This window comes from Vulpes lagopus, chromosome 24 (assembly GCF_018345385.1).
Source record: "Vulpes lagopus strain Blue_001 chromosome 24, ASM1834538v1, whole genome shotgun sequence".
NCBI classification, from domain to species: domain Eukaryota; kingdom Metazoa; phylum Chordata; class Mammalia; order Carnivora; family Canidae; genus Vulpes; species Vulpes lagopus.
In genome coordinates this window covers 41,317,087-41,331,553 of record NC_054847.1, presented here as the reverse complement: position 1 = coordinate 41,331,553, position 14,467 = coordinate 41,317,087, and the positions used below count along the sequence as shown (strand labels likewise).

Sequence of the window (14,467 nt, the reverse complement as noted above, 5' to 3'; positions counted from 1 at the left end):
AGAGAGGAGGAAGAGTAGAGGGAGGGGGACAAGCAGCCTCCCCACTGAGTATGCAGCCCAACACGGGGCTGGATCCCATGACTCTGAGAGCGTGACCCAAGCTGAAATCAAGAGTCAGACGCTTAACTGACTGAGCCACCCTGGTGCCTCCAGGACAGGCCTATTAAAACAATGTTTCCCCAGGGAATTTTATGCCTGGGGACAAAAACCAATTAAAGTTTGGAGTAAAAACCCAATCTGTCTACAGAGTTTGAGAACAGTCGTACCCAAGGACAGCGAACACAGTGGATCCCTGCTTCCTGGATGAAGGGGGGAAGGGGGGGGGTTGGAGAAGGAACTCCCCCCAGCTTGGGTGGGGGATTAGCCCTTTATGACCACACACACCAGGTCCATGCAGCACCTGGTTTGGGTTTCACCAGCACTACAACTCAGTCTGTCAGCATGGACACAGCTCTCCGTGACCCCCAGCCCAGCGCCAGCCCCAGCTAAGTATGTAAAACACTATTTGTGGACGACGGTGTGCTCCTGTCACTCACCACGTGTGAGCTCTGGGCAGCTTGTCAGGACTCCCCCATTGCTCTATTGTAAACAGCTGAGGACCATTGGAACCTGGACAAAAAAAAAAAGAACAAAGCTGGAGTGGGGCTTCGAGGAAAGGGGAGAAGGTGAGCGGGCACGCCCGGGGGGAGCCGGGGACACCCTCGCTGCCTCCCAGACAGGATGAGGAGCTGCCCTTGGGAGCAGTCAGGGGCCTGCTCAGCCTCGGGGCACGGGCTCCACGACGCTGCAAACGGGGCTCAGAAGTGCAGCCTTCCAGCCGAGGCCTGCAGCACCCACACAACGCTACTTTGGGGTGCAGGGGAACGAGACGCGACCACTAACACGCAGGGCACAGAGTGATGTTGGTCCTAGCATCTCGGTGAGCACCGTACAGGGAGTCTGTGTACTGGGGTACGGAGTCCTCCGAGACACACCAAAATAGAAGACAAGGAAAACAGAAAAGACCCACTTTTCTCTGCACAAAACCCCAAGCCTCCCTCCCTCCTCTCCCCAAAAGTAAGAGCACAAAGCACCCTGGTGGCAGCACAAGGCCACCTCCCCAACTGCAGTCCTTGTGCGAGGCCTACAGGTGACACCCATATCTTGAGGGCAGGGTGGGGGATGGAGAAGGTCACAGGAGGAGCAGGGAACCTAACAGTACCCCGCTCACCATAAAGTTCGGCGAATCCGTTCATAGGTACCCGGGATGTCCCCGTGACGAACTGCAGTAGCCGGATCCGCTTCTCCGCGTCCATGAGCAGCACAGCCTGGGGAGGGGGGCAGGGGGTCACTGCGCTGCCCTAACGCGACAGCCCCGCAACACTTCATCAGAACGACCTCAGCATAAGCCCCAGCCAGGTGACTGTGACTGAGTCTTTTTTTTAATGGGCGCCAGGACACTGCCTGAGTAATCTTAGGGAACAAGAGATCACCGTGGCTCTTTCTTCTTCTGCCAACGGGTCAAAAGAAATGAGATACAAAGCAAACTCTGATGGCACCGAGCTCGTTTCTGTGGGCGAGGCGTGCCAGCGCCCCCGGGGGCCGGTTCGTGCACAGGATCCAGTGCCCGGGAAGCGCCAACCCCAGGGGAACCCAGGGTAGGAGGTGACGTTTCTGGCTGTAGACACATTCTCTGAAGATGACGTTTTATAAAAGGAGAGAAAAGCAGAAGCAGGATAGGCCTCGAAAATACTCCGTGTATGCTGCACATCTGAGTTACGACAAGAACCAAGCAGACATGTGGACTGGGCTTTGAAGATTTTTTTTTTTTTAAAGATTCTATTTGTTTATTCATGAGAGAGACAGAGAGAGAGGCAGAGACACAGGCAGAGGGGGAAGCAGGCTCCATGCAGGGAACCCGATGCAGGACTCGATCCTGGCTTTCCAGGATCACACCCTGGGCCGAAGGTGGTGCTAAGCCACTGAGCCACTTGGGCTGCCCGAAGAGTCTGTTTTTAACATTTTCTCTCTTGTTTCTGCTACTGCTTGAATTGTATTAATAATAAATATTCAGAAATGGAAACAAGTTATGGGAGTTCTTAGTTTTGTGAGTCATCAGCCTTTCACCCCCGCCTTAAACTGTTCTTTGGAAGGCAGTTAATAGTTTCTCCCTGGGACTCAACTCATTCCTATTTTATTTCTCTCCAAAGCTCAAGAGAAAGCAAACACTGGCCCTAAGATAGTAAATCAAATTTCATTTGCATCTTTGGCTGAAGGATATAAAGATCACAAAATGTTTGTTGGAATGAACCAATACAATGCGGAAAATGATTTTCTGACCCAAAATGGCACCTTGGAGAAGTCTGCCCCAAAGCACGTTTCACCCTGAGAAGCCACCCATATTCTTAGTTACGCTTTGGCGGGCCGGTTCTAACTCCTGAATGCAACTACCTACTTGATCCTCCTCAGTGGGCTCTTCAAATAGAGCCACTTTAGTCAGGTGGTCAAGGAGGAGAAAGTGCTTTGCTAAGGATGGACCCTAGGCAGGAGGAGCTGCCCATTAGAGCTATGGGAAAACGGCAGGGAGGGGCAGCTGTCTGTCCCCAGGGGTCCCGACGCTCACAGAGCCCTGGGTCCCAGAGGCAGGACAGCACAGGGTCCTCACTTCCAACCCAGGCCGAGGAGCACCCAGACAGCAGAGGCCTTACCTTCCAGAACCACTGAATGACAGGGTGGTTGGGGCAGTAGCCATTCTTGTAAATAGAATGCTGTCTCCAATCGTTCACGTCCACATCGCCAAGGCCGCACATCAGCAACTAGGAGGGAGATGACCGGGTGTGAGCAGGGCACGTCTGAACACAGAAGAATCAGCCATGGAGGGAGGAACCTTTCCTCAACACCAGCACTGTGTCACGAGCAAAGCAGGTAAACTGGCAGCTCTTAAAAACACATGATGGGGACAACATTTTCCTGCCACTTCAGGTCACAGAGGCAGCGCAGGTAAGGAGGGGGACCCAGTTCTGATGCGTGTTCAGGCCACAGCCTCTCGTGGTGGAGATGCCACTCCATGCCTGTGTCCTGCCCACCCTTCCAATCTGAGCTCTTGTGCTGCGTTTACAGCTGCTCATTACGCCAGCTGTTTCCCCTTCTGAGATGTTGTAGGTCTCAACATCTGAACTAACCCCCAGCCCCCAGGAGAATTCGTGCACTATGGCAGCCAGAGCTCCTCTCTCGGCCAGCTCCTGTCCAGAGATGTGTGGATGCAGACCTGTACTGAGGCAGTGACCACCAGGTCTGTGATGGAGTCTCAGGGCTCCTCTTACCACCTAACCCCCAAACCAGGAAGGATTCCTGGGGAAAAGTCAGTATGGTATTCCTGCAGAGGCAGCAAAGAAAAATGGAAGGAGAACTAGAACTAAACCAGAAGCCCGAGAACAGATCCTAGGCCTGACTATGCCCAAACCTGGGAGGCCCTTACCTGCTCCCTGCCTCAGTTTCCCTACTTATCAAACAAAGGACTCACACTACAGGATTTTGACACCATCTGTCTTGAAGTTTCTATTTCAAGAAAAATGAACAGAAGGCTAGACTATGAGAAATGCTTCATCCGATACGTGGCCCGGACAAATGGGTAACAGTTTCTCCAGACACAGCCTTCCTCCTCCTATTTCTCTCAACACAACAAAGGGCGAGAGATCCCTGTACTTTTTAAGTTGCTAGTTTTCATCTTGGTCAACACGAAGAAGCTGAAACAATCTAATACAAACTGCTTCCTGCTACGACCCTGTCGTCCCCTGAAGTTGTTCCTTACTCAGTATAAACCAGGTCAGGTTCGTAGAGGCGTCTGTTCTACGGCCCCTGGTGCTCGCTTCCTGGCAAAGGTTGCATTCAGCTACCACCGTGTGGAGCAGAGGTGCAGGACCTCACCCAGTCCAGCCTCGCAGGCAGCAGGCTGCCACCCCAACTGGTGTCCCAACCATGACTCTATCAGAAGCAATTCTCCTTACCTGGTACACCTGGGCGTGAACCCAACACAGCTCGGTGGGCCTCTACTTGCCTGGTGTGTCCAGAACGACCCTCTCCCTGGGTGAGGAATCTACAGGTGGCTTAGGCTCACTATTCCTTACTCTAAAATCCATGAACACACCCGTAAGAGAGAGTAGAATCCAGCCAAGCTTACTCCCTAGGACATTATGGACCAGAGAGTAATAAGATACTATTTAAAGATATCTACTTTTACAGAAAGTGTTTAAAATACAAACCTCCAGCTCATTTTCATCGAAAATTTTAATCAAATCAATAGGAAGCAGTTCTGTGAATCCCTGAAAGAAAAAAAAAATCCCCTTAAATGCCTTTTTTCCTTGAAAGAGACAAATTTTACAGAAAAAAAACCCAGGACAAAACACATTCTTTGCTGATGATTTATATAAAAGCGACGGTATCCTGTAACTGTAGTTCTAATAAAAACAGCATAGTCACATGGTAAAAATTTAGAAAAGTAGAATCTAGAAGGTTCAGGTATCTGAGCAATCTCAGAAACCCTCTGAAAATGTGGATGACTGTAGGCAGGCGCTTTCCAAAACCATTTTATGACACAGCTATGAGTCAGTGTGTCCTAAAACATGTGCAAGAGAACATGTTTAAAAATAAGGTACCGAAGGCATAGACGTGAGCTACATAAGGGGGCGGTGTGACCCAATAGAGGAGAGAGGAGCGCTGAGAGCCCGCGCTAGCTCCCGAGTGAACCATGAACCCTGGGAGGTCAGGTGAGATGCTCCGTGCTGCTGGGCCTCGCAGGTGTCTGGTTCTGAAAGTGGGATCACCGTGGTGGGGGTGGGGGTGCCAGGACCCCACTTCCAGGGTTTCTTATGCAAACAAAGTATAAAACCTGCTGTCCTCTTGCAAGTCTAACTCACATTTCATGCTTTAAGTCCCTGAATTATTTTTGAGTGTTCTGCTGGGCCTAGAGCTTTACCGCAGGTGACTGAGCTGGGGCAAGCCAAGGAGAGCGTTGCTTAATGAGAATCTGCACTGGTTCAGTGGAAATTCATACCGTGCACTTGGGGCTTCTTCCTACGTTCTCTTTACATAACTAAACCTGTTACCAAGACTTAAAAAGGAATTTTACTTTTGGCCAAAATGAACTTTTTTTTAAAAAAAATTTATTTGAGGTGGGGGGAGGGAGGAGGGAAAGAGAGCAGGAGGAGGGGGAGAAGGAGGGGGAGAGGGAAAAGGGGGAAAGGGGGAGGGGGAGAGGGGGACAGGGGAGAAGGGAGGGGGGAGAGAGGGGGGAGCGGGGGGAGGAGGGGGAGCGGGAGGGGGGAGAGGGGGAGGGAGAGAGAGGGAGAGAGGGAGAAGCAGATTCTCCGCTGAGCAGGGAGCCTGACACAGGGCCTGATCCCAGGACCCTGGGATCATGACCTGAATGGAACGCAGAGGCTTCACCGACGAAGCCACCCAGTCGCCCCCAAAAGGAACCCTTTTTAAAAATAATGAATCCCGCCCACCCTCTGCCAGGGGCCTGGGAGCATCGCTGACATTAAGTATTTGGATCTGAGGAGCATCTGCTTCACCCTCTAATGGGAGGAAAGCTGGCACAAGACGGCTCAGTAGAAGACAGAACCCAGCCTAAGAAAATGTGTTTTCCGTGGACCTGCACTGAAGCTAAGCCTGCGAGGGACTTAGGCAGAAGCAGAGCAAGTGGACACCAAGCAAAAGAAAGCGTGGCTGAGGGCCCCGGGCCGGGTCGAGGTGTGAGCTGAGCAGGCCTGACCTCAGGTCAGGTGGTTCCCCCCTCCCCGCCCCCAACCCCAGGGAGGACAGCCCTCCCCTCTCAACTCGCTGGGGGCAGACCACGTACCTCCAAGAAGGCGTTCATCTGCTTCTGGACCCTGTTCACAAACCTCCACTGGATGACTAAGCTGTGGGAGAAACGAGAGAGTGCTGAACCATCCTCGTCACCACGAGCGCCCTTTGTTTCCCGGAGCCTTCTCACCCACTGAGGGGAAGGCAGAGGAACCCCCGCAAACAGCGGACAGAAGGCATGGTCGAGAGCCTGGTTTACTCAGTAATTCTCTCAGGAGTTGCTGGGAAACCTAAAACCTCAGGATTTCAAAAATATTTTATGCCCCCTATCAAGCCTCAGTCTACCAAAGTTGCATACGAATGTGACAAGGCATAAAAAAAATCGCGAGTGTGAATACACAGGTGCATCGTACCTATAGACACGTAAATGCACACATATACACATCCACCTGTGCAAAAACATGTACACAGATTTTGAAAAGGAGTGTCCAGTACATTTTGTGACACATTTCACTCTAGTATCTGGTGTACTGGTTTTCAACAATGACACATAACTTGTCGGCAAAACACTAATCCTTTAATACTAAAATTGGAAGGATTAATGCTGAGATCTCTTTAACAGAAATGTACTGAAACCATTTTCTCTGTTACGATCTTTAGTGCACAGCAGAATTCAATGCCAGGCAAATCCATGCTGGACTCCAGCTAAGGCGTTTTGTCGTGAAATGGCACGAGGGTCTTGTCATAAAGGGCTCTCCCCTGCGAGTGCCACCATGGCAACAGTCCGAGTCCCAGCCACACGAGGCATCACCGCACCTGGCAACCGTCACGGCATTCTTGCGCCAGGGGGACCCGTGTGTCAAGGGCAGGTGGAGACTTTAATCATCCTTTCCTCTCCACTGAAGCCAGCTGAAACTCTAAGCCTACTCCCCACCAAATTTGAAACCTCAAAGAATTAAGTGCAAAGAATGATGTATAATATGTATCACAACATCCAAACCCTCAGTCTTCTGACCCTCATTGCCCTCAGGGGCAGTGTTTTAAAAAATCCACACAAAGCCTGAACTTTCTCTTCTTCTTCTTCTTCTTTTTTTTTTTTTTTAAGATTTTATTTTTTATTTATTCATGAGAGAGAGAGAGAGAGAAAGACAGAGACATAGGCAGAGGGAGAAGCAGGCTCAATGTGGGACTCGATCCCAGGACCCCGGGATTATGCCCTGAGACCAAGGCAGATGCTTAACCACTGAGCCATCCAGGTGCCCCAAAGCCTATACTTTCAATGAAGACAATGGCATCTGCCAAGGTGGTGTCCTGCCTGCTCAGATTGTCCAAATTCAGAACAAGTGTGCCAACCAATGTGAACAGGTAAGAACTGTAGTATCTTATTTGTTTTTAGGCATAGCTAGCTTTTAGCTTGTGAGGCGGGGAGAAGTCTGCTATGTAAGAGTGTGTGCTCTGTCAGCGTCTCTAAGCAGAGGCTCTAAGACTCTCCATTTCTAATGAGGGATAGGTCTTTATCTGTGGATGACCCTAAAAGATGCCAAGACTCTTGGCTGATTCTCCAAATTCAAGTCCTCTGACCAATTACGTTGAGAGAGGAGGGAACCAGCTTGTTGAAATAGAGCACTGAGGGCAGACACGGAGCTCAGGCGGCTGTGGCAACCAGCAAGATGCAGACACTGGGACCCAGAAACCAAACACTGCTACACTGACCTCATCCCTGTGCCAGGGCTGGCGAGGGAGATCCTAGTCGGGTGCCTGAAGCACACACATGTACCAAAGAGGAAAACGGAATGTGTCCAACAGACTAAAGTCTTCTAGCTAGTATAAATGCCCTAGGATTACCTAACAGTTGGATTTCCCAAAGATTAAACATTTTGTTCCACCAACTGGGGCTGAGATTGGGTTAAGAAATTATAAACATCAGAAGTAACTCATTATGTCTGCATGTGTGAATTTTCCTAGCCATTTTGACTATTTTCCCTCTATTTTCACTATGGAAAAAGAAACCAGAAGAGAGATGAAATATTTTATTCTGGTCATTCCTAATTTTACCCCACTGGTTGTTGACACTATGTTCCAACACGGCAAATCTCAATTTTTGACCACATAAGCACATACTCTAAGAGCATGTTTGCTGTAGTACTCAATACTGTACAAGTTTTTCTCCTTTCTTGACGCCTTTATAAGTAAGGCAGCTCACTGAAGATATGCTACAAGTCAAACATTCCATCTTAAAATTTGACTTCCGGGACACCTGGGTGGCTCAGTGGTTAAGCATATGCCTTTGACTCAGGGCATGATCCTGGAGACCCGGGATTGAGTCCCACATCTGGCTCTCTGTGAGGAGCTTGCCTCTCCCTCTGCCTGTGTCTCTGCCTCTGTTTCTGTGTCTCTCATGAATAAATAAATCTTAAAAAAAAAAATAAAATTTGACTTCCTATTAGCCCAAGCCAGAAAGGAACTCAGATTGTTGAGAGCATGTCCACCACAACAGTCATGAGCTGTTTTGTTTCATCAAGGGACATAAACCAAACAGGCTGCTCAATTTAGTGAGAAAAAGCTGTAAATATGTGTATACGTACTCAATATATTCTCTCTTGTTTTCATTTGTCACCATTATTTCTGACCCATTGGGCTTCAGATCCACTTGATAGGTCTGTAATTGCAAAGATAAAACAATGATCACCATCATGACGTTATTTTCCACATTACAGAGTAAAAATGTCTTACTATGGAAGGCAGATAAGCAAAATTCATTCAGAAAGATTTCCTAGCAAATGGGCTCTGTATACAAAAGAATATCTAATGAGATTTTAAATTGTTGAGATGTTACACATTTAAAGATGTTAACAAAGGTGAATTATTTTGCAGTTATTTAAGAGTTTTAATTATTCTCCATACATTACCAACAGTGGAGAAGAGCATTATCAAGAAATTATACTTAATAGAAAAGACAGGATACGTTCATCAAGACTACAGAGATCCAGATTCTCACGCACTTTGTTTCTGAAAATTAGATTTTATAATCATAAAAAAAAGACGCATGGCTTTGTTTCCTCCAAAGATTTATTTGGGAGGGGGAGAGGGAGAGGGAGAGAGAGAGAGAGAGAGAGAGAGAGAGAATGTGTACGTCAGCAGAGGGGCTGAAGGAGAGAATCTTCAAGCAGACTTGGGGCTCAATCCCAGGACCCACGAGATCACAACCTGGGCCGAAACCAAGAGTCAGATGCTCAACTCTTTGAGCCACCCAGTGCCCCATGGATTTTCTTTCAAAAATGCAAAATGCAGGGACTTAAAAAAAAAAAAGGCAGCTTCAAAAGCAAAGCTGAGGTATGGATTTACTTGATATTCCGAGAAGCCTGGCCTTCTATGTGCATGCAGACCCCCCAGCTCCCTCTTGCAGGACCACTGGGGACTGGGAACAAAGTGGCTGAAAACCAGCGTGGCCTTCTGTGATTCAGGCCGGCCCTAGAAAGCAATACCCAGCAGAAGCCAAGGGAGGGAGGGACCCTCATTTTTTTTTTTTTTAAATAAAGTCTACTCTCGTAGAAATTTTAACGAAACAAAAAAAGGAAAAAAATCTCCCCTCCCCCCCTCCCCCCGCAAGCCTCCTATCTATTCGAGGAAAGCCGCATGGATATTTTGCGGAGATCCCCTCTGGTTTTTTCCCCACGTGACTATTTCAGGGGGTGCACCAGCCCGCGGGGGAGGTTTTCCAGACTAAGTTTCCGGGTCACGCCGTCACGGGGAGAAGGGCTTTGGGGCTGTGAGGACACGTGCTGCTCGGGCAGCGGACGGCCGGTGCCATGCGCCGCCTGGGCCCCCAGGCCGGGGACAGCCGGGCCCCCGAGACCTCCAGTGGCGGGGGGGGGCCTGGCCTTTCCACCCCGGACAGATCGCCACTCTACGAGCCACTTCAACTCCTCGCCGCCCCCCACGTGGGTTTCGGGTGCGCGTCCCTCGTTACCATCTTGCTTGGCTCCCAGGTGCTGCCTCCTTTCCCGAGGCCGCCCTTGCCCTGCCCCGGGTCACGGGTCAAGGCCACGCGCGGCAGCTTCATGGGGGACGTGGGGCCTTCCTTGGGGTTAAACCTCTTCGGAGGTTCGAGGCGGGGATCTGTTGATACGCCGCATTTTTAAACAAGCCCCCGATGGCTTTTCCTTTCCCTCCCCAGAGGCTGTCACGCCGTTCCCTTTGGGTGACCGAGTCCCCTGTCGGATCCACGGCAAACGAGCCCAGTTCCCGGGGCCGAGAGGCGTGCAGCCCAGGTCAGCGACCCTGAGTCTGTTCCGGGGGCTGCGGACTCCTGGGGAGCGGCGGGGACAAGAGAACCTGGGGGCCTCCCGGAGCAACACCCGACGACAGAGGGGCAGCGAGCCCGCACTGCCGACGCCAGGGACACCGTTCTTCCCTCCGCTGCTGGTGGGGGCTTAATTGCTTCAACTGTTTGGGAAGAGAGTTCGGCAACGGGCATCAAATTGTAATGCACAGCATCCCTGGTCCTAATACTTCCTCTTCCAGAATTTATTCCAAGTGGAAAAAACTGGTCGGATGCACAAGATGTATATGCCAAGATTACAATTGTCCTGCTGCCCGTGTAGTACAGTAACGAGACAGCCCACAGGCCCTGCAACGGGGCGGGCTGGACAAGGGGCGGTCCGGGACGTGGAATCGGGGGGCCACAGAATGGTACACAGGACATTTCCTGACACAGAAAGGCACTTGGGGTATATTAAGTTAGAAGTGTACGCATCATACAATTCCGTTCTGTAAAGAAAAAAGTCCTGTGTGCATGTGCTTACCGGGAGTAATTCCGGAAGACAGAAATCAAAATTTTAATCGTGAATGTTCTCTAGGTGGTAGGAACCACGGATGACTTTTATGTAATTTTATTGTGCTGGCTTTATGTTTACTACTGACGTCATCAGATAAACGAATACAATTGCTTTTGAAAGAAAAAAAAAAGGGGGGGGGAACCCCACTCTCTGAGTTAAGTAAGAAGGTCAAGCAAGCCGTCCGTGCGCAGCCGTCTGGTTTTGTGGTTGACCCTGACTGCAGGTCTCTCGGGGAGGCGGGCTGGGGGGGCTCAGGGCAGGATCCAGGTCTTGCTCCCAGAGCCTGGCAACCAGTGTCCCAGCTCAAGCTTTCAGGGGTCCGTCTCCATCCTGCTCGGGCTTCTCACAGAAAACATCTTGAATGGGTAGCAGCGGCTGCTCCAATTCCACGTTTTAAAGTGGCTGCCAAGGGCCAGATACAGACGGCGGCCTGTGGCCCAGGTGCAGTGCTGGGCTCACATAACGGTCCCCGTGAGGCAGGTGCCACTCTCTCCGTTTCCTCGCTGAGAGGGAGACTGACTGGGAGGCAGAGCGCGGCTTCCTGCCACCCCACCAGCTCCCCACTGCACTGAATACGTACTTCCTCTGTTACACCTGCTTCTGGGCCAGGGTCATCGTTGTCTTGTGTCTGAGCTCAGGGACCCAATATGAAGGACACCAATACAGTGCTCATACCCAGGAGGTGCTCCGTCTGTGCTTCTGGAAAAATCCATTTAAGTCAACTAGCCTGAGGATGATGTTATCTCTCTTCTTCATAAAGACTATGAACTAGATCAGAGGAAGCTATGAGGAGATGTGACTCACAGAACTAGGCCCTCCTCTTGGCAGGTTACAACTTCGGATTTAACATCCCCCAGATCTTGCAGAGATGCCTTATGTCCAGTGTCCGAGCAGTTTGCCGAGGAATCGTGTGGATCCTATCAAGTAAGCAGGACGTGGACAGAGCAAGGTCCAGCTGCCTGCTGCCCCAACCTTGGATACTGTTTGCTGTGGGGCCAGCACCCACCTGCTGAGAGGACACGTGCCCCACGATCCCTGTGGGATGAGCGCTAGGCCTCCCTCATCCTCGCCAGCCTCTCCAAGCAGACATGAACGTGAGCCATGGTACCGAGGCAGCTGAGCCAACCTGCCCTTCTCCTGGCACCTTCTCCTCCAGGTGCCATCTCTCTAGCTCCTTGACCTGGTCTTTGAGGAGCCAGAGCCTCTGACATTCCCGGAGCCCCCTCCACAGTTGGCTCCTGGTCTGGTTCTTTCCAGCAGCAGCCATGACCTTGCCCGGTTGCTCACCTTCCTTCCTACATCCAGTTTCTGCCTTTCATCATTCCCTTCCCCAATGCAGTTTCTTAGCATTTAAAAAAATTTTTTTTCACCCTTTAAGAGCCCTTTCAGGCCCCCTCCCCTCTCCCTGCCCTTTTCTTCCCAGTAAATCTTAATAAACAGATCCACTGGACACTTGTTGCCTTCTAGGAACACCACAAACAACTGTAATAGCTGAGACCTTTCTGTTCTCCAAGAACTAGTTTTTACCCCCTCAGGGGTGAAACCACCCCAGCAGAGAATGCATGCCTTAACCTAATATATGCGAAGTCCTAAAGAATTTTCCTGCAGGCTGCAGCCCATTCTCTACCCCTCCCTATTGCACAGGTTTGTAAGAGTTCTCACTTCTCTAGTCTTCAAGGCAATCTGATCAGATGCTGATCTGAACCGACAATAAAGACTTTCTACTGATTACAGCTCTGAAAGTGCCTCCTCCTGCAGGGTGTAGGTGCATATGTGTGCACCAGTGCCTGGTTTATGCTTTCTGCTTAGCATAGGATGACTGTTCAAATATTGAAATCTATTCATCTGAGACACTCACAGTGAGGCCCCAGAAACCAGCAGCTCCAAATTCTCATCAACCAGAAAGAAAACACTGCACGATCATGACCACAGCTGGAGTTTCTTTCCGTGAAATGACAGCCACCACCCAACTTGATGGTCTGATGTTTTAGAATTGAAAAAACACTGCTAATAGCACCGAGGAAGGGCAGCTGCATGTGCACTCCACGTGTGGCAACTTCATGCCATTGAAGAAATGACAACGTTCTGGCCAGAGGGAGGCCTGCACTTCCTCTTGGGTTAAAGTCAATGGCAATGCACAGTCAACAGTTTTGCAGAGGGCTGGAAGAGGGGAGAGGCTTGCACATCAGTGGATGCCCACACTGGCTCAACCGCTCTGTTCAAAGTGTCTCCCCAGTACCAGGCTCTGTGCATGTGCGTGCATAGTGGCAAGATGCACACCCAGTGATGACACCAACAGGCTACACTTAATGCCCAACACCTAGTCGTACAAATAAATGCACAGTCATCCATGCTATATGCCACAGGGAGACATGGACATACTCTGAAGTATTATGGCCTGGGGTCAGGGTCCAGCTCCTTGAGGAAGGGATGTCTGACCACAGGTGGGGGGCAGTATGTTCCCAAAAGATAGGATGGCATGAGCAAAGGTCCTGAGGCCAGAAGGAACTTGGGCGTGTTCAAGAAGTTCAGTGAGACCAGACCCAGAGAGCAAGAGGGGCAGCTCTGTGATGCAAAATGCATCTGGAGATAGGGCAGATGGGGCCAGACCATGTGGGACCTCATGGGGCCAATCAATGATCTGGATCTTTATCCTTCAAAGTTTCTGGCAGAGGAATGATAGGCCAATTCTTACATCCTGAAAGGTTGGGCCACTCTGCCATTACAGGAGGCCAAGGTGGCTATAAAAGCCCAGCTAGGAGTCCATGAGACAAGACTGTAGCTTAGACTTGGGTGTTGGAAGAATGGGAAGGGAGAAATCCATCTGGATTTGAGATGTATCTGGGATTTGAGAAGTATCCGGGATGGATTTGAGAAGTATCCGGGAGTTAAAATGAACAGGGCTGGGGACGGACTGGACTGGACTGATCAGAAAGTGGCTGCTTAATTTACTCTAAAGTTCTTCCCAGGATGCAAGAGAGATAACACTAGCTCCCTGTTAATCAGCTTAGCTCTCTAAAAAGGGGAGGCAGGGGATCCCTGGGTGGCGCAGCGGTTTAGCGCCTGCCTTTGGCCCAGGGTGCGATCCTGGAGACCCTGGATCGAGTCCCACATCGGGCTCCCGGTGCATGGAGCCTGTTTCTCCCTCTGCCTATGTCTCTGCCTCTCTCTCTCTCTCTCTGTGTGACTATCATAAATAAATAAAAATTAAAAAAATACTTTAAAAAGGGGAGGCAGTATTTTAACAAACAGGGCACCTAATTGTTCTCTTACTCCCCCTGTGAGCCTGTTTTGATTACTGCATTACTCTACCTGATTAAATCCAAAAGGCAGAGGAGCCTACAGCACTAAATGAGGAGGTCTGAGAACTCTTTTTAATGAATAATTGATATGAACTATAACGATCATCAAAATTTTTATTAGAGGTCTACTTAAAAATCCAAACATCTTGTGTTTGGTTGTCATTTATTAGGCAGAAACAGTTCCATCTAACTGTGACTAAGGAAGCTTTCCTAGTGCATTTGCTTCCAGCACTGGCATTGCTAACGTCTTCTGAACTGTGCTGTTAGTCATATGGTTTTCTATAAGTGGATAGAAGTTTTTTTTTTTTTTTGCAGTCGACACACAAGATCAATATTAAGTCTTCTTTATTTCTACTCCTTTCTCCATGTGTTAAAAATGAAAGGAAGACACAGTTCCAGGAGAACTATCCATGTGTTACCCTTTGAAAATTGGCAGTTAAGACCCTTACATAGGTCCAGCTTAAAAAACGAAGTCACAGCAACTATTTTGTTTTCTCACACTTGGAGCTTCTGTTACAACATTATTAACAGGGGGAAGAAAAA

The 14,467-nt window shown here is 49.7% G+C and overlaps 1 protein-coding gene across 6 annotated transcripts in view; it reads right to left on the bottom strand.

The window, feature by feature from the left end:
• Nucleotides 1-14,467, bottom strand: part of NEDD4L (NEDD4 like E3 ubiquitin protein ligase) — a 340,490-nt gene that overhangs the window by 9,213 nt on the left and 316,810 nt on the right. For all 6 annotated transcript variants that reach the window (XM_041739415.1, XM_041739414.1, XM_041739418.1 and 3 more), the window contains 6 exons: nt 8,370-8,443; nt 5,840-5,900; nt 4,242-4,301; nt 2,688-2,795; nt 1,211-1,307; nt 537-609 (listed from right to left, as the gene is read on the bottom strand). In XM_041739415.1, the coding sequence (XP_041595349.1) occupies nt 537-609; nt 1,211-1,307; nt 2,688-2,795; nt 4,242-4,301; nt 5,840-5,900; nt 8,370-8,443 (473 nt within the window). The remainder of the gene's footprint in view (nt 1-536; nt 610-1,210; nt 1,308-2,687; nt 2,796-4,241; nt 4,302-5,839; nt 5,901-8,369; nt 8,444-14,467) is intronic.